We start from the raw sequence: 20004 nt of genomic DNA on the forward strand, positions 1-20004 counted from the left end.
GGATTACAGCTTATAGTATTGGTTACTAATTCTAAAAAAAATAAAAACAAAAAAGACCCTAAAATATAGTACATTGGCTAGTGAATGTACTGATTATAATAGTCTAAAATTATTTTGTTCTCTTAATTCAATTCAGAAATATCAAATACGTCAAGTGTATTAGCTTCATTTTGTTGTGGGGTGTTGCGCAGAAGATGGGAAACCACCTGACAGTGGTACTCACTGTTCTTTCACATGTCTGCCTTTTTTTTTTTTTTTTAAAGATTTTATTTATTTATTTGACAGAGAGAGACACAGTGAGAGAGGGAACACAAGCAGGGGGAGTGGGAGAGGGAGAAGCAGACTTCCCGCAGAGCAGGGAGCCCCATGTGGGGCTCGATCCCAGGACCCTGGGACCATGACCTGAGCTGAAGGCAGATGCTTAACAACTGAGCCACCCAGGCCCCCCTGCCTTTTTTTTTCAATCAAAAATCTTGTCCAATTCCTTTTGTAATTGTTGTCAAGAATTCCTTTTAGTTATAATATTGCATTTTACAGAAATAAAACACTTATTTCTGTAAGCATCTGTTTTGGTTTAATGTTTCAGTGGTACAGTATTTGAGTTAAAAAAAAGAATGTTTGGTTTAACATTTTCAGATAGTTTTTATGTATTCACTTTAAATAGAAGCTCATCTAAGTGGAATTTTTAAAAGTATTTTCCCTGTCAGATCTGCAAATATTTAAAAATGGTTTTCTGCATAAAATATGGGTACTGTATAATTAAGATGTTATAAACAATTTTTCAAGAATGCTTCATGTGCTTCCTAGGGGAATTATTCTGCCTACTGGTAAGCCAGAGGATGATTCTGACTGGCTTAACTTGATCTCTGCCCATATGTTATGTTGCAGCACTCTATTTTTTTTATTACTGTATATTCTCCTTAAAAAGATCTTATGAAAGAATTTATCATAAAACTATCCTAGAATATAATATTGTTCTCTGGTACTCCTAGGAATATATTAATTATGGAGGAATTTCTGGTCAAAAAGGGGGAAAGGATTTTTGTTTGTTTGGGTTTTATTTGTGTATATTTATTCATTTAGCACATTTTTTGAGTACCCACTATGTATTAGGAGCCATCCAGGACATTTAGGACATTGGTTAATAAAAACAAAAATTCTTACTCTTGAAGAGTTTCCTCTAAGTGGAGTGAATAAAGTCAGTTAATAATAGACATAATAAGTACACTATACCCAATGTTTAAAAGTGTTAAGTACTAAGGGAAAAGAAAGATAGAAGCAGAGTTAGGGAGTTGGGAGTGGAGGACATGGGGTTTGCAATTTATTAATAGGATGATCAGAGTAGGTGGTAAGCAAAGACGTGAAGTAAAGGAGTTAATCAATGGATATCTGGGTGAGGAGCTTCCAATCAGAGGGAAGAGCTGATGTAAACACCCTAACGCAGAAGCCTTGTGTGTTCAGAGGATGGCAAGGAAGCAAAGAGGCCAGTGTGACAAGTAGTGAAAGGAAAGATGGATAGGAGAGAATGCCAGAGGGGAGAAGTGATACAGGGCCTTGCAGGTCATGATAAAGAAATTACTTTTGACTCTGAGTGACATGAGATAAAAGGGAAGGTGTGGCACCCACTCTGCACAATCAACAACAGTGATCCTGGGTCCTCGTTGACATTCACACTCGCAGTACACAATAGGTGGGAACCTGGCCCTGGTTTACTTATTAGCTTTGTAGAAGGGTACAAGACAGGAAAGTACAACATTATAGCTTCAAATTTCTCTTTATTGGCCGTTCTTACAAAAGTCTGGGGCTGTTTCCCAGCCCCATTATGGGCATATTCAGTTGTACGGGATGGGCGTGGGCTACCCCAACTAGAGAAGCCTCAAATCTAGCAGCAGCTCTACCTCATAAAGCCCAAGAGTGTAGCTCTTCCCACTGCAAGCACACTCTTGAGTGAAGAGAGACATCACACAGAGAAGCAGAGGCCTGTGTTTCTCAATATGTCTTTTTTAAAAAATCTATTAAGAAGATTATAGATAAAAATGTTTTAAATGTCACAAAGTCAATAAAGAAACACACACTGTTGACTGATGAGTTGACATTGTAAAGATTCACCATCCTGTAAACTTACTAGGTATATTAGAAGCTACCATATTCAAAGTACTCCAGGAAATCATATAGACAATGATTTTTTTAATAGCAAAATTGGAACACTCATATTAATCATAACACTAATGTAACAAAAAATACTGTTGGGGAATGGACAAATAAGTAGTCAAACAGCCCATAGAGAAACTAGATTTTATATATATGATATTATTATATACTTCAGTTATGAATTATTTTTTAAAATTTCTTTAAATTCAATTAACATATAGGGTATTATTAGTTTCAGAGGTAGAGTTCAGTGATTCATCAGTTTCAACATGTCTTTTTATAGGCTTGGCTGTGTATACCTTCAGGGCTTGTGAGTCCACTTAGAGTCCTCCCAGTCCAGATGCAATTCCCCAATCAGTGTTGTTTTTATAACAATGTTGAACACAGCTGACCTTCCATATTTTTCTTAATGTAGTATGTTTCCAAGGAAACCCTTTTAATAGACAGTAACATAGGTTGTGTTCCCGTGGAGAAAGAGTTCAGACCTGTAGTTAATCCTTATCTCCTCTGGGAGTTACTTCAGAGTTTTGAGAAGGGAAGTAACACTTGCATTGTTTTTTTTTTTTTTTTTTTTGATGCTCAAATCACATGGTTTATTGGATCAGTATAAAACATATACCCAGTAGCAAGGGAAAAGAGATCTGGGGTAAGTTTACACTTAGGATGGAGTGGAAGGACCACACAACCGAATTCTAGGTTTCTTTCTTTTTTTTTTTTTGGCAGTTAAGCACCATTCTGAGGTGTTATCTTTATTTGATTTTTTTAAAGATTTTATTTATTTATTTGATAGAGAGTATGAGCGCACAAGCAGAGGGAGTGGCAGGCAGAGAGAGGGAGAAGCTCAGCGGGGAGCCCGATGCGGGGCTCGATCCCAGGACCCTGGGATCATGACCTGAGCTGAAGGCAGATGCTTAACCTACTGAGCCAGCCAGACGCCACTGTTTGATTTTTTGATAAGAGAGCTAGTAAGTGAACTTTATTTATTGTTAATTTTATTTATTTAGATATTTCAGTTCTCTACAATTTTTTTTTATTAACATAGAATGTATTATTGGTTTCAGAGGTACAGGTTTGTGATTCATCAGTCTTTATAATACCCAGTGCTTATTATATATCACATGCCCTCCTTAATGTCCATCACCCAGTTACCCCGTCCTTCCACCTCCCCTCCAGCAACCCTCAGTTTATTTCCTATGATTAAGAATCTCTTATGGTTTGTCTCCCTCTCTGGTTTCGTCTTGTTTTATTTTTTCCTCTCTTCCCCTATGATCCTCTGTTTTGTTTCTTAAATTCCACATATCAGTGAGATCATATGATAATTGTCTTTCTCTGATTGACTTATTTCACTTAGCATAATATCTTCTAGTTCCATCCATGCCATTGCAAATGGCAAGATTTCATTTTTTGATGGCTGAGTAATATTCCATTGTATATTTACACCACATCTTTTTTTTTTAAGATTTTATTTATTTGTCAGAGATATGTATAGAGAGAGAGCACAAGCAGGGGGAGCAGCAGGCAGAGGGAGAGGGAGAAGCAGGCTCCCCGCTGAGCAGGGAGCCCGATGTGGGACTTGATCCCAGGACACTGAGATCATGACCTAAGCCGAAGGCAGACGCTTAACCATCTGAGCCACCCAGGCATCCCTACCACATCTTTTATATCCAGTCATCTATCGATGGATATCTGGGCTCTTTCCATAGTTTGGCCATTGTGGATATTGCTGTTATAGACATTGGGGTACAGGTTCCCCTTCGGATCACTACATTTGTATCTTTGGGTACGTACCTAGTAGTGCAATTGCTGGGTCATAGGGTAGCTCTATTTTCAACTTTTTGGGGAACCTCCATACTGGTTTCCAGAGTGGCCACACCAGCTTGCATTCCCACCAACAGTGTAGGAGGGTTCCCTTTTCTCCGCATCCTCGCCAACATCTGTCGTTTCCTGACTTGTTCATTTTAGCCATTCTGACTGGTGTGACGTGGTATCTCATTGAGGTTTTGATTTGGATTTCCCTGATGCCGAGCGATGTTGAGCACTTTTTCATGTGTCTGTTGGCCATTTGGATGTCTTCTTCGGAAAAATGTCTGTTCATGTCTTCTGCCCATTTCTTGATTAGATTACTTGTTCTTTGGGTGTTGAGTTTGATTAGTTCTTTATAGATTTTGGATACTAGCCCTTTATCTGATAAGACATTTGCAAATATCTTCTCCCATTCTGTTGGTTGTCTTTTGGTTTTGTCGACTGTTTCCCTTGTTGTGCAAGAGCTTTTTATCCTGATTAAGTCCCAATAGTTAAAATTGGTGAAAGACCTAAGTGTGAGACAGGAATCCATGAAAATCCTAGAGGAGAACACAGGCAGCAACCTCTTCGACCTCAGCCTCAACACTTGCATTTTTTACAAGGACTACTCTTGTTGCTGAGTTGAGAATAGATTTTAAGGAGACAAGGATAAAAGCAGGGAGACCAGTAGGCTATTTCAGTAATCCAGGCTAGACAGGATGGTTGCTTGAAGTTGAAGAGATAGTGACAGGGGTTAGATTCTAAATATATTTTGAAAGTAGAGCCAACAGGATTTGCTGTTGCATTGAATGTGTGGATTAAAAGAAAGAGTCAAGGATGATTCAAGGAAATTTGGATTGAGCCACTAGAATGATGAAGTTTCTATCACTGAGAGGGGAAGACTTCAAGGTACAGTGAATTTGGGGGTAGAGATTAAGAATTCAGTTTGGATATGTTAGGACATCCCATTGGGGATGTAGAGTAGTCAAGTTCATATACAAGTTGAGTTTAGGAGAGAGGGTTAGAGATATTAATTCTATAAATACAGATTGAGTTTAGAGAGATAAATTTGAAAATCTGCCCATAGATGGTATTTAAAGCCATTAGATTAGACTGGATGAGGTCACTGTAGGAGTGAGCATAATAGAGAAAAGAAAAGAATCAGGAACTGAGCCTTTGTGGGTGTGTGTGGGGGTGTGTGTGTGTGTGTTTAGCATCAGTTTGTTTTCTTATGCTTGTTTCACATTTATTAAAATTCTTCTATGAGAAAAATATTGTCATATAAAACATAGTTATTTTCTTTCAAATTTTGAGAACTTTTTACTAAAAAGTTATTTTTTCTTTTGAATGAAGCTATAGCTGATACGAGTGTTGTTTATTTAATATCTTGAGTTTTAAAGTAGTCTTCAGTTTATTATTGATTTAAGAGCATTATTTGATTTTTTTTTCTTCCATTTTTTAGGGATGATTTGGTCAGACATTAAAAGACTCTGGTATGAAGGGTTGGAAGACTTTTTGGAAGAATCCCGTAATCAACTCAGTTTTGTCATGAATTCACTTTATTTGGCAACTTTTGCCCTCAAAGTGGTTGCTCACAACAAGGTGACTATTAGCTCTGTTAATTGGAGATACAAATGAAGTTTTGTTAGGAAAAACCTGAGATATGTATCTGTATAACTCAGAGTTACATTGGCCCAAATCTGTATCTGATGTGTTTTCATTTTAAATCTATCCCAGTGTAAGGGAATAATGTGCATTGTTTCCTGCCTTCCAGTAGTTTGAAGGATGTTAATTGCCTTTTAATGTTGGTGACCTATTATATGCCAGGCACCATGGTTGATACTTGCTATACTTTATCTCATTTTATCCTCACAGGGACTCTGTGAGACAGATGTCCTTATCCCCATTTTGCAAATAAGGAAAACGAAGCTCAGAGATATTAAGTAACTTATCCAAGACCACACAGTAAGAAACCAAGACTGGATTTAAATCCAGGTCTGTCTAGGCATTTTCTTTCTACCAAATGCCAGTTCCTTATATCTGAGCTAGATTCATTTACCTCATTAATGTGTATATATACTTAAAATGAGAACACAAAGTTCCTGAAATTGATTAGTGTTAGTTATCTTTATACATGCTAGAAAAAAGTTGATCATTAAGAATTCATTCTGTAGTGTTTTACCACATTCCAAATCATGATTATTGTCTTCCATAGCTTAAAAAATGACATAAATGTGATAATTTTTTGATGCCTCTATTTTTAAAATTTGGAATTTGACAAAAATTTAGTTTTATACACATCTTATAATTTTATGAAGATGTAAGCTCTTCTAAGCCCAGAAAAGGTAAGATTTTATTTTAACTATCTTTGTTTAAGCCCTGAGTCTAGAATTCTTCTAAGGCATCACAGTCAAAGAACTGAGAGATATATTTTGTTTTTTTTTTAACTAATTTATAGACCTATAGAAAAAAAAATGGTTATCTTATGTCATTTTACTTTATTAAAAAAAATCTATTCCTTTAAATGATCAGTAGTATGGAACATGTTTGTAAGGCATTTTCAGTGACCAGAGTTGTGCAGTTACTAAGAAAATAAAAATTGGTCATACATAGATAAATGGTTGAGGGTCATTGGTGTCTTACACCAGTCTCTTTAGTTCTAGAAGTGGGGTGCTCTTATAATTTTTTATCCAAACCAGGACACTTTGAGAGTGAAATGGGGCGTTAATGATTATGCGAGGAAAACTGGTATATAATTTGAGACTATCCAGGCAATTGGAACATGTGGCCACTCTACGTCTGGGTATAATAATGCACTCTCTTTCTTAGTATTTAGAAGGGAGAAGAACTTCTAGGGTTCATTCTAGAAACCTGAGTTAAAGAGCTAGGTTAATTTAATATGATAGCTAATTAACTGAGAGCAAACTTACTTAAATTTTACTTAATACTTAAAGTTTGTGTTGTAGAATTTAAGGAAAACCAGTAAACATTTCATTCATAAAAAGTTTAATGACATTTTTAAAAAATTGCTTAATTTTTTAAAACCTAAGAATTTCTGAGAAAACCTCTTTATATAGAGTAAGTGATATTGCCTCACATATGTAAAGATCTTTTATTTAGTTAAAATAATGTTATTTGTATTAAAAGAAGAGGACTTTACAAAACATAAAAGGAGAACCCCTGAAAGAGGTATAAATAATTAGTTTTCTTTCAATAGTCAGAATATTTATTTTTATTTTCCTAAACTGAGGGAGCTATTTACCTTTGGCTTTTTCTTCCTAACTTTAGTTTCATGATTTTGCTGACCGGAAGGACTGGGACGCATTCCATCCTACTCTGGTGGCGGAAGGGCTTTTTGCATTTGCAAATGTTCTAAGTTATCTTCGTCTCTTTTTTATGTATACAACAAGCTCCATATTGGGTCCATTACAGGTAAATAATTAATTCTTATTAAAGAATATTTGTTAAATGTCATTATTATTATATTTTGTTGTTGGTCCACTGGAACATTGTTCTCTCATGATGTTAAACTTTGCTTTTGATAATAATTAACACTTGAGAGGACACTGCATTTTCATCTGCTTTGCTTCTGGCTGAATGATAATCTTTTGGTTTCAGGTATTCAAACTTTATTAAGCTCTGGCCTATTGTCCTGCAGCCAACAGATGTAGATTTGTTTAAAATATAGTTATACTTCAGACAATAGAGGAACATGAAAATCTGCTTTTACCAAAATGAATCTCATATTTAAAATTTTAAGTGATAAATATGAGGGAGGTGTTGTGCAAAAAATTCATATTTAATGATGATTTTGAAAATAAGCTATATTTTGAAAATACTCTTTCACTTTGTTTAGTAAATATTAAGTGAAATAAGTTGGAAAATAGCATATTTAGAACTAACAAGTTTCATAGAGTTCATATGGCCCAGCTTTATACTTTATAGTAATTTATAGCTCAAGAAATTGAGCTTTTGAGATGGTATGTGATTTGTTCAGAGTAGTATGATTATAATCATGAGAGTCCAGGACTAAATTCTAGGTCTCTTTACATTAAAGAAAGGACTCATAATTGGTTGAATTTACCCCACAGATTGTAGTAATGATTGTTTTTAGAAGGTGGGGATCAACTTTGCTACATGACCAGCTCTAAATATTAATTTTTTCTCAATAAGTTAAAATTTACTAAGAATGTAGATTTTTAAGATTTTTTTTTTTAATTTATTTGAGAGATTGAGACAGAGAGAGCGACAAAGAGCACAAGCGAGGACGAGAGGGAGAAGCAAGCTCCCCACCGAGCAGGGAGCCCGATGTGGGGCTCTATTGCAGGATGCTGGGATCGTGCCCTGAGCCGAAGGCAGATGCTTAACTGACTGAGCCACCCAGACACCCCAAGAACGTAGATTTTTAAAAATATTTTTAAAGGAGATGTTTTAAATAGAGGGCATAATTACCTTCTCCAAATAGAGATATGAAAATAAAATATGTAGGAAAAACTTGATTTGATTTGGCTTGTGCTGTCATCCTGCAACAGGTTTTCCTGAAGTGTGATTTCCTTAACCAAGTCCTATGAGGTGCTCTGACTGAAATAAGTCAGACACACTGCATTCCATAAAACTCTTTTGGGAATTCACAGTGCACATTATCACATTAAAGCTTATGAGAAAGAAGTAAAGAAACTTGTTTAACCTTGTTCAAAGGATTATTACACAAACTCATTTAATGTCATACTCAGTTTTCATTAGATATGCTCAAGTCTCTGTTTTTCTCCAAAGCAATAGTATGTGAAACACTGGTTTAGACTATGTTATTTTGATTTAATTTTGCCACTAATATCTTCAATGAATGTTTTAGTCAAGATTCAACAGTATTTTTTACGTGCATGTTGATTTTTTTTTATTTTAGCTAAAAACTGATGGGATCACCAAGTTTCTATATGGAAAATTTTTTTTATAGATTTCTACAGAGAGTTAAAAAGGAAAAGTATGCTATTCTTAGGGAATTATCTCTTTGTTTCTCTTAGAACTGTTGAATCAGGTCTTCTGACTTAGTCTCTTCCCAAAAGAACTATAGTTGTGTATACAAATACTGCATAAGTGGGTATTTGTCATTTCAGCTGTTGTGTGTGTTTTTCTCCTCCAGCATGATAATTTATACTATCCTAATAGCCATAGAACTACACATAATTTAGGTGAAGCCAACAAATATTTATTGTGTTCCTATTTTTTAAGAAAGTCTGCAGGTTAATCATAATATTTACTTAAATATTATGATTTAGTTCAGCAAATGATTTTTTAAAAACTATCTTTATTAAGGTAAACTTTGCGTACAGTAAGACACACCCATCTTAACTTGATGAGGTTTGCAAATGTGTAAGTTTGTTTCATCACCACCATAATCAAGATAGAGAACATGTGCATCAGCCCAAAAAGTTTCTTGGTACCTTTTTCATTTAGTACTCCCTTTGCCCTCTCCTCAGGCAACCATTGCTGGGGTAGGCTAGTCTCAGAACTGAAAGATTTGGAAATACAAATAGAATTAGTATGATATTACAAAGCAAGCTCCAAGTCTTATATCAAGTCGGTATCCTGCAGGAAGAAGGGGGAAAGGCAGAGGGCAAATGGCAGAAAGCATGGGCCAGCTGTCTTTCTCTTTTTATCAAGAGAGCAATAATTTTTCCTGGAGCCCTACCAAATGTTTCCACTTATTAACTCATTGGCCAGAATTTGGTCACATGGTTATTTGTAGCTACAAGGAAGTCTGAGGAGATGAGTACTTTTAATTGAGCATATTGCCCCCCAGGAAATCAAGGTCTGGTTAGTTAGGAAGAGGGCAAAAAATAGATATTGAATAGGAATCTGTAGATTCATATTTTCAGGCTTTTACTTAAATTTTCAAATAAAGACATTTGTTTTCCAGTGTAGTCCTACTAACATGACAGATTTGTATTGCATAATTCTGCCAAAATATTCTAGAAAAAATCAGAAGAATTTTAATACATTTTTCCATTTTATTCATCATAAGGAACTCAATTAAAATGGAATGATTCAGTTATGAATGTAAAACTAAAAGAAATGCAAAAAGAAAATTGACAGTTAATTACTTTAGCAAAAGTGTAACATTTTTTCCTTTATGTATATAACCTGCTATGTCAGATAATGTTTTTATGTGATTACTGCTGTTGGTTGTTAAATTTATCTCCATATACTAACATTTTTTCCTTCCAAATTTCTGCAGATTTAGAAGTTGACAGACTTATTTTAACTGGATATATAACCTGTGTTAGGGGTACAGATCTCTCCCTGGTTAGAATGACCATATTTTATCATCTGAATAGAGACACTTTGGGGAATACCAACTTGGGAAAACAAGTGGAAACTGGGACTATCCTAGGCAAATGAAGGTCATAGGAATGTCATAGAGTATATAAAATGGTTCTATATTCAGCAGTGATTGAATCTTCTTTTCTAGTACTTGACATTTTTATGATTGTGTTCATTAAATTTGTAACTTATGTTGTAGGTAGACTTTGGAAGGTGACCTTCTACGTCTGGCCCTACTTACTTTGTAGCCATCTCTCACTGTACTCCTCTCTGTCTCTTACTGAAATTCTTCTCCATCTGGGCCAAGACCAGTCACTAATCTCACACATGTCCCATGCTCTTCCACTTCCATGTCATTGTTTGTTATTACCCTGTTTAGAATGTCCCAGCCATCCCTCTGCTTGCTGAACTTTTATTTATTCAACAAACATTTATTGAGTGCCTGGTAGGTCCTGGACACTGAGAACACTAAAATGAATAAGCTCCAATATCTCCTTAAGGAGCTCACAGTGCATTGAGGGTGACCAACAAGCATGACATTTACAGTGGTAATTGTTGTCATAGACAGCTCAGAGTAGGGGCACTCGCTTCAGTTTAAGGCACTTCCCAGAAGAGATGACACTGGAAGTAAGTCTTGAAAGATGAGTAGAAAGGAGGTGGGTTAGGGTATCCCAAGGAGAAGTAACATGTGCTAGCTTCAGGGCTCTTGCCACTGGAAAATCCATTCCTACACTCCTGCTCCCTGCTAATGAATAACTCCCTCCAGTGAACTTGATACCTTGAATCTCCTAAAGCTTTTCTTAATTGTAAGACACTTAAAGCACTTCCTAAGGCTTGTCTTAATTGTAAGACAATTAAAATTTAGCTTGTCTTAAATTCTAGATGATATTATTTCTACTAAATTAAAAAATCCTTGAGGATGGGGAATATAGCTTTATTTTTTCATCTGCACTTTACTTACTGCCTTGCCATAGTAGTTACTTACTGTTTGTTAAACTGAATTGAAAAACTGGATAAAATGGGCTTCAGTAGAGACAAGTGCTGATGGGTATGTGAAAAGAAAAAGGCTGATGGAGAAATAGGACAACATCCTAGCTGTGCCTGGAGCTGCTTCTTCAAAATATGTTCAGCAACCACATTTGTTGGACGTTTCATGTGGACCAGGCACTGTGCTGTTTTCCACTTATTTAATCCTCATCACAACCCTTGCTGTTTTTTATTTCCATTTTACAAATGACGGATCTAAGGCTTAGAAAGGTTCAGTAGTTCACAGAACTAGACAGAGGTAGAGTCAAGAGTTGAACCTGAGTCTCTCTGAATCCATAGACCAACCTGCTCTTTGAAGTTAGCTCTTCTGCTTTTATGAAAGATGCCAGCTAATACACTTCAGATAGGAGTCATGGTTGGGCCTAAATCAGTAATGTTCTACATTTTAACAAAAAAAGACATGAAGACAGAATCTAAAAATAAAGGTGGCAATTTTAATAGTAACAGTTAACATTTGAGCCCTTACTGTGGATACTATTCTAAGATCTTTATTTACATTTATTACCTCATTAAATCCTCACAACTGTTCTAAGAGGCAGACTCTTTTATTTCCATTTTGCAGAGGAAGAAACTGAGGCATAGAGACATTAAGTAACTTGCACAAAGTCACACAGCTGGTAAGTAGCTGAATTGGGATTCCAACCCAGGTGGTTTGGCTCCAGAGCTAATGATCTTCACCACTCTGCTAAGTTGCCCTTCTGTTTTCAGTGCTACAGGGTAATATGATTCTCTCATTAACTTTTATTGTACAACACTTCTTTGGGTAGGCTTTAATAATTTACAGATTTCAAAAATTCTTCCTGGTTTTTCCATGTATTTCAAATGAATTAAACAACCTTTAGCCCTTGTAGTTGGGTCATAAGACAGAAAGGACAAGACAGGACCAACCAGCTACGTTCAAAATCTTGTTCCATAATTTACTGCTACTTCATCTCTATGAGTCTCAGGTTCCGTATCATTGTCATGAGAATTAAATGGATCAGTATGTAGAATATGCATCTCATAGCAGAGTCCCTGACACATGATGAGTTTTACATAAATGATTAGATCTGTTCCTCCATTCCCTTTATAGTTAGTAGAGTTAACTGTGGCAGACCTGAAACATAATACAAGGAAACTTGGAAAGTAAATGTAGTGTCTGACACATGAATGCATACTTTATTACTAGGGCATTATTTGGCTTTACTGGATAATTATTAGATTTGATTTACTGGTCTGTAACACAGAAATGGCATATTGTCCTTTGCAATGAGTAAAGAACGATTTCAGGTACCTTGCATTTTAGGGTATACTGGGGATAGATATTTTTCTTTTAAGAAGCATAAATGTTAGAGGGAAACTTAGAGGTCATGTAGTCTAGGAATTCCCAAATTGGTGAGGCTCAGTCAGAATCACCAGGGAAGAGGGGCACCTGGGTGACTCAGATGGTTAAGCGGCTGCCTTCGGCTCAGGTCATGATCCCAGGGTCCTGGGATCGAGCCCCGCATCGGGCTCCCTGCTCGGCGGGAAGCCTGCTTCTCCCCCTCTCACTCCCCCCTGCTTGGGTTCCGTCTCTCGCTGTGTCTCTCTCTGTCAAATAAATAAATAAAATCTTAAAAAAAAAAAATCACCAGGGGAGCCTGTGAAACCTTCATTTCTAAGTCCTGCCCTCAGAGATACTGATTAAATAGATTGGGGTAAAGTCTGGCAAATTTTTAATAGCATGTAGGTAAGTGAGTCTGATGTAGCACATGACCATCCCTTTTATAGCTCAGGAAACTAAGGCCCAGCTCATAGTGTTAGAAAAAAAGACTTGGTGCAAAATGTTAATTAACAATTACGTTTTTTTCCCGATATTTATTCATGCATTAAGTCAATAAGCCCTGCTGTGTGGGGGAACTGTTACATGAGAACGAAATCCTTCTAACTTGTACACAGCCCCAAATTTTTAATGGGAGAGCTATGATAAAAATGACAAAGTGATGTTTCACAAAATCTCTTGCAAGAAATGAGAATTGAATTCTACCTCTGCCATCTATTCGTTCTGTTACCCTGAGCAATTCACTAAATCTCCACGAGCTTCAGTTTGTCACTTGGAAAAATAGAGATAATACTAGCTTTTCCCATACTGCAAGGTAAATAAGAATACATGATACCTCTTAGAAAATGGTAGAGTTGTATAAAAAGGCATATAAAAAGTAGTTATGTGTTCAACATTTTAACTAATATGCTGGGCTCTGGAGCTTACTGACATTGTGCCTGCTCTTAAAGACTACTAGAAGAGACAAACATACATATTGGTATAAAGTGAAAAATAGTATTTTAGAGATTATGGACAGAGCATTTTGGAGCAAAATGAGGCAGTGCCTGGAGAGAGTCAGGAAAGCTTCTTACGGTGACATTTGATCTGGGCCTTGAAGGGATGAGAAGCTTGCCTGGCAAAGAGCAGGGAGTTACATGTGTGAAAACATGGAGTCCTAAAAGCATGGCGTGCTCAGACAGGACAGGATGTCTTTTGTACTTAGACAGTGGGTGGCTACTGGGGAGATGAGGCTGAAAAAATAGACCGGACTGGACTCTGAAGTTCTCTGTGCCAGGAATTTGAATATTATCATATGTGCAAAGGAGGTTTTGAGCATGAATGCTTGATTAGATAGAACTTTTAGACAGGTAGGGTGCCTGGGTGGCTTAGGGGGTTAAATGTCCGACTCTTGATCTTGGCTCAGGTCGTTATCTCAGGGTCATGAGATCGAGCCTCTCACGCCCGGCTGGTGCTCAGCAAGGAATCAGCTTGGGATTCTCTCTCCCTCTGCTCCTCCTTCCCACTTGTGTGCGTGCTCTCTCTCTCGTAAATAAATAAAAATCTTTTTTTTTTTTTAAAGAACTTTTAGACAGGTAACTATGGCTTTTTCTTGAGAAAGATTTGGAAGGAGAATGACTAGAGGTTGTCATTATTATTGCTTCGTTAGCAAGTTTTATAATTTAACACTTGCTGTGAACCCTAATGATACCAGTCTTTGCCCTCTCAGGCATTTGGCATGTTTTTGCTGTTCTACACGGTACTCTGTGTAGAGGACTTTGCCTCTTTTAAATTATTTCCTAAGGATAAATCTCCAGTAGCATTAACATATCAGAAGATATGATCCTTATAGTGCCTTAGTATTTCTGTTTTCTTCGAAAGGATGTGTTAATTTTTGGTCTCACAAGCAGTATAAAAGCAGACTGTTTCACCACATTGAATAGCATTTGGTGCTAAGTTACACTATCTTAGTTTGCTTTCATTTCTGTTTTTCTGATTACTGAGAAAGATGTATATATATTTTTCTCTGTGTATACCCCTATTAACTCTGTGTAAACTTCAGTATTGATATTTTAATTACCTTTTTCTTTTCATTTCTTAATTTTCCTCTTTCTTGAGTAAAAATGCCAAGTAGTTTAAAATAAGTAAATATTTTCAAAAGCATTATTATTTTCACAAATAAATAAGCCTCATAATGTCTCACTAAAATAGATTTACTGTTTTTAAATTTTGCCTTTCACATGAATGTTTGGTTAGTATGCTCTTTCAGTTGATGCTCACCTCAGTGATATCCACTGTAGCTAGTTTTGATTCTTCCATCTTATGTAAGAACTAATATCATGCTTTTAAAGAACAGACCTTGAAGTTTGTGGGATTTTTTTTCATTAAATATTGTTCATCTTGATACTGAAATTGAATTATACTTACTCTTTAAAACTTAGTAATGTTAGGGGCTCCTGGGTGGCTCAGTTGGTTAGGTGTCCGACTCTTGATTTCAGCTCAGGTCACAATCTCATGGTCATGGAATTGAGCCCTGCCTACGGTTCCTTGCTCAGCAGGGAGTCTGCTTGAGGATTCTCTCTCCCTCTCCCTTTGCTCCTCCCCTCGCTTGCTCTCTTTCTAAAATAAATAAATAAATATATTTTTTAAAAAACCAACTTAGTCATGTTAAATTAAGGCTTCTCTTTTGAACTAAATTTTTTAAAATTAAATAACATCATACATGGTCACTCTTGGGAAACCCTATTTACTCATAAGTTTACTTACAGTGTCTTAAGTTTTCTTCAAAGGCAGTCTTTTCGTAGTTATCTAAAGCAGTTACTGCATTCTTACTGTCCTAACTTATTCAGTTCTCTAGTTGCATGGCATGGCTTTATCTAAGCACTCACAGTCTGAATAAATTATTTCTTTTCCAAGGTGATTCAGTAGAAAGCTATCATTGACTAAAAGGGAAATGTATTTCTTCTCTTTGTCACACATTTCATGCTTGCTGAATCTAAAAGCTCTCTATTTCTTCTCTCAGAATTTTGCAAGGGGAAGTGAGGGAAGCATAAGACTTTTAAAAGTACCATATGGCCTAGTCACATGTGCAGCTCAGGCATATTGGACCTTTCCAGAGTCCAGGTCGCCAGCTTATGGTGTGCCTAAAAAATTTTAGCACGCCTCTTCTACTTAATTACCTGGCTGACTTTAGTGGGTTAGAGGGGTTTGGCCACTTGCTTGTCACTGCCATTTTGTGTCATTGGTAAATGGCATATATTATTTTGGCAGGTTTGAAACAGTGAGAAATTTTATTTGAAGCTGGATTTAATTAACTATATAAAACTGACCTGTAAATCTTGAGGAAGGATTATTTTTAAACACTATTTTTTGTATTGTAAAAGTAATAAATGCATATAGTAAAGAAAAATCAAAGGAAAAAAGTCTGCCTTCTAACCCCTAGTCCTACCTTCCATAGATAAGCACTGTTAACAGTTTCTTGTGTAAACTTCCAAAACTTCCCTGTACACATTAAATCCTGTCTATATGAAAATATATACCTGATTTATCCTTTAAAAAATTAGAAACAGTAGCTGTTATAATACTGTTCTATACATTTTTATAGACATTTTTATAGACATTTTTCTGTGCCAGCACCTAGAGATATATACTTCATTCTTTTTAACAATATTTAGGATGTTCTAATTTTTTTGCTACCTCTAACAGTGCTACAGTGAAAATCCTTGTATATACACACATCTTAGCGTATTTCTTATCTATTAGCTAAATTCCAAGGGATAGAATTGCTAGGTCAAAAAGGTAATGTCAAATTATTCTTCGAATTTGCTATGCTAATTTAAATACCAGGAATTTATGAAAAATGCCTATTTCCCAGATTTTTAAGGAGTATTAGAGGACAATGAAATTAGGCTTGAATAAAGCTTCCAGACACACTTCACAAGTGTACATTACAATAGGTACCCATATACTAAACCTACTCATCTGGCTCGTACACATAATATTTTTTTATAATTTATCTAAAATGAAAGAAAATTGACCACCTTGGCAAAAGAAATTAGGACAGTCCTGGAGGAGGAAATGCCATCTTATGGTAATTGGTCACAAAAATCAAATACTTTATGTCATATGATTTTGTATTTGTAAATTTTAAGAAGCTGTAAATATTAGCATTTATTTCCCTTTAGGCTTGAGCAAAGAATTTTCCTTTTATTCCTTGCAAATAGGCTTTTCTTAAATCTCCATGTCTCAGCCTCTAACTTCATCACAGCCATGTCCTCTGCACACCTGGTCCAGATTCAAGAATTGTGCCATCCAGTACTTACAGTGCTGGCATGCTTAGAATGGCTTTTTGTTAGGCAACGAGACTTTTGATGTTTTAAAAGTATGAAACTATCTTAACCAGATGGAATAAAAGGAATAGACTGTGGATCATATGTTTGTTTTACTTTTATTGCCTAGTCATTTAATATTTACTATTTTGTTCCTGATAATTTTAACCAACACCTATACAATATATTCCACAGATTTCAATGGGACAGATGTTACAAGATTTTGGAAAGTTTCTTGGGATGTTCCTTCTTGTTTTGTTTTCTTTCACAATTGGACTGACACAACTGTACGATAAAGGCTATACCCCAAAAGAACAGGACTGTGTAGGCATCTTCTGTGAACAGCAAAGCAATGATACCTTCCATTCGTGAGTGTCTTTTAAAGTTTTTAGTAAATATATTTCTCTCTTTCTATTGTGTTGTATATGAATTAGTACCTAGAGAAATAGAACTTCAAATTTTCTCCAAGACATTCTTTTTTAATAAGAAATACTTATTTTCATGAATCATTTGATAGTTATCTTTATATAAGTAGAATCTTAAGTAATTAGTAGGCGTAAGATCATACATTGTTTCCCCCACTGCAGTCTGTTTTAACAGAGGAGCTCGTGGCATTTTGTACACTGTTAGCATTTTGGGCAGGACAGTTTTCTGTCAGTCCTGTATATTGCAAGACATTCAACATCTCTACCCTTCACATAGTAAATGTCAGTAGCAACTGTCCATCATTGTTACAGCCAAAACAATCTCTTGTATTTTCAACACTTAGTAGGAGGTCACTAGAATTGAGAATCATTAGAGCTTCATCAACAATTTTTTCTCTAATTTGCTGTATCATAAGAAATTGAATAATCAGTTGTAAGGGAGAGAAAATACCTCCCCTCATTTTAACCATCTGAGCCACCCAGGCGCCCTACCTCCCCTCATTTTAAAATAACATAATGGAGAAGGGGTGTGGAATTACTCATTTGTTGTGTTGCTGTTATGTACCAACTATTCTTTAGATACTCGCATGTCATCTTATTTAAGGAATAAGATTAAATTAATAATAAGTATTCATTTAACACCTTCTGCATAACAGACACTGTTTGAAGTGCTGAGTGAATGAAGTACTAGTGAACAACACTACCTCATGGAGCTTATATTCTATTAGAGTGAGATGATATAGGCAATAAAAAGAGAAATAAAATATATAGTATATTATGCAATAAAAGGGGCTAAAGAGACAAAGCTTGGGCCAGGGAGGATATATGTGTGAGAGGGTGCAGTTTTAGATAGGAGACTGGGGAAGGCCCCACAGAGATGATATTCAAGTAAAGATATGAAGCTGATGAAGAATCAAGACATAAAGAAGATGGCTGGAGGAAGACCATTAGTAGATAGAGGGAATGGCAAAGGCAAATGCCCTGAGATGGGAGTGTGGCTGCCAAGTTCAGGGAAAAGCCAGGAGGCCAGTGTGGTTGGGATGTAGTGAAGCTGAGGGAAAGTTGTAGGAGATGTAGAACCTTGTTGATACTGGTAAGGACTTTGGGCTGTTGAGATTGAGAGCCATTTGAAGTTTTTGAGCAGAGAAGTGGCAGCTTGAATTAGGCATTAACAATGTCTTAGCAGCTGCTTTGTTGAGAATAGACAGAAAAGCAGTAAGAGGTTAAACAAAAGTAGTTTATCCTCCTTTTGAGTCTGTTTCTTTGTTTAAGAAAGGCATATCTGTACCATTGGGTTCAACCTTGTTTATTTTTTAAAGTATTATTCTTAGGTTATCAATGTTTTATGGAATGTTGATATAAATGAATTCTTCATTTTTGCTAATTAATCTCTTTAATTTCCTTTTAAACAGAAATGTAATTGTCTTTACAGGTTCATTGGCACTTGCTTTGCTTTGTTCTGGTATATTTTCTCCTTAGCACATGTGGCAATCTTTGTCACAAGATTTAGTTATGGAGAAGAATTGCAGTCCTTTGTTGGAGCTGTTATTGTTGGGACATACAATGTTGTGGTTGTGATCGTGCTTACCAAGCTGCTGGTGGCAATGCTTCATAAAAGCTTCCAGTTGATAGCAGTAAGTGTTCATTCTTTTAAAACCTTTATGTTCTTTTAGATCATACCAAATGTATGCAGTAGATAAATCTAGGCAACCAAAGATTGTAAGAATTAAAAATTAGTATTTTTAAATTAAATATAGATTTTTGTAAAATGTAAGTAATGTATATTAACTGCAAATCTTGAACCAGATTTTTATATACAAGGTGTGCAAACATTTGGACAGCTTAAAATGATATCTCTCTCTCTCTCCTCCCCCCCACCCCACCTTTCTCCCTTGCTCCTTCTGTCCTCCCCTCCCCCCGTGTGTGTGTGTGTGTTCATATTCTATATTGCTTTTTCATTTGCCTCTTAAAGAATCATGAAGACAAAGAATGGAAGTTCGCTCGAGCAAAGTTATGGCTTAGCTACTTTGATGACAAATGTACATTACCCCCACCTTTCAACATCATTCCTTCACCAAAGACTATTTGCTATATGATTAGTAGCCTCAGTAAGTGGATTTGCTCTCATACATCAAAAGGCAAGGTTAAACGGCAAAACAGTTTGAAGGTAAGAAATTAAAATTGTAGGGTGCCTGGGTGGCTCAGTAGGTTAAGCGTCTGCCTTCGGCTCAGGTCACGGTCCAGGGTCCTGGGATCGAGCCCCGCATCAGGCTTCCTGCTCAGCGGGGAGCCTGCTTCTCCCTCTCCCACTCCCCCTGCTTGTGTTCCCTCTCTCGCTGTGTCTCTCTCTGTCAAATAAATAAAATCTTTAAAAAAAAAAAAGAAATTAAAATTGTAACTTGGAAGTTTTAACAGTTCCTAATATCAGATGTTTACTAAAGTGTAAATATGTCCTAGGCCTCTTTAAGACCTAGGACTGTCTACTTTTTTTTCGCTCATACACCCCTAATGCGTGGCACATTATCTAACAGACAGTAAGGATTCAATATGTGAGAGGAGAGAGCTGTAATTTTTTTTCATGAAATCTTATCTCACAGCTTTAAAACATGGAAAATATTTAGAATACCTATTCTGTCAGCATAGATAAAGATTGACTACTAGAGCCAGCTCA

General features: G+C 36.1%; 1 protein-coding gene across 5 annotated transcripts in view; it reads left to right on the top strand.

Annotated features, from left to right (window-relative positions):
• Positions 1 to 20004, top strand: part of TRPC1 (transient receptor potential cation channel subfamily C member 1) — a 70962-nt gene that overhangs the window by 48153 nt on the left and 2805 nt on the right. For all 5 annotated transcript variants that reach the window (XM_027584207.2, XM_027584205.2, XM_027584206.2 and 2 more), the window contains 5 exons: positions 5396 to 5535; positions 7222 to 7365; positions 17104 to 17276; positions 18766 to 18967; positions 19306 to 19500. In XM_027584207.2, the coding sequence (XP_027440008.1) occupies positions 5396 to 5535; positions 7222 to 7365; positions 17104 to 17276; positions 18766 to 18967; positions 19306 to 19500 (854 nt within the window). The remainder of the gene's footprint in view (positions 1 to 5395; positions 5536 to 7221; positions 7366 to 17103; positions 17277 to 18765; positions 18968 to 19305; positions 19501 to 20004) is intronic.

The sequence above is a fragment of the Zalophus californianus genome, chromosome 1, assembly GCF_009762305.2.
Source record: "Zalophus californianus isolate mZalCal1 chromosome 1, mZalCal1.pri.v2, whole genome shotgun sequence".
In the NCBI taxonomy this organism is placed as follows: Eukaryota; Metazoa; Chordata; class Mammalia; order Carnivora; family Otariidae; genus Zalophus; species Zalophus californianus.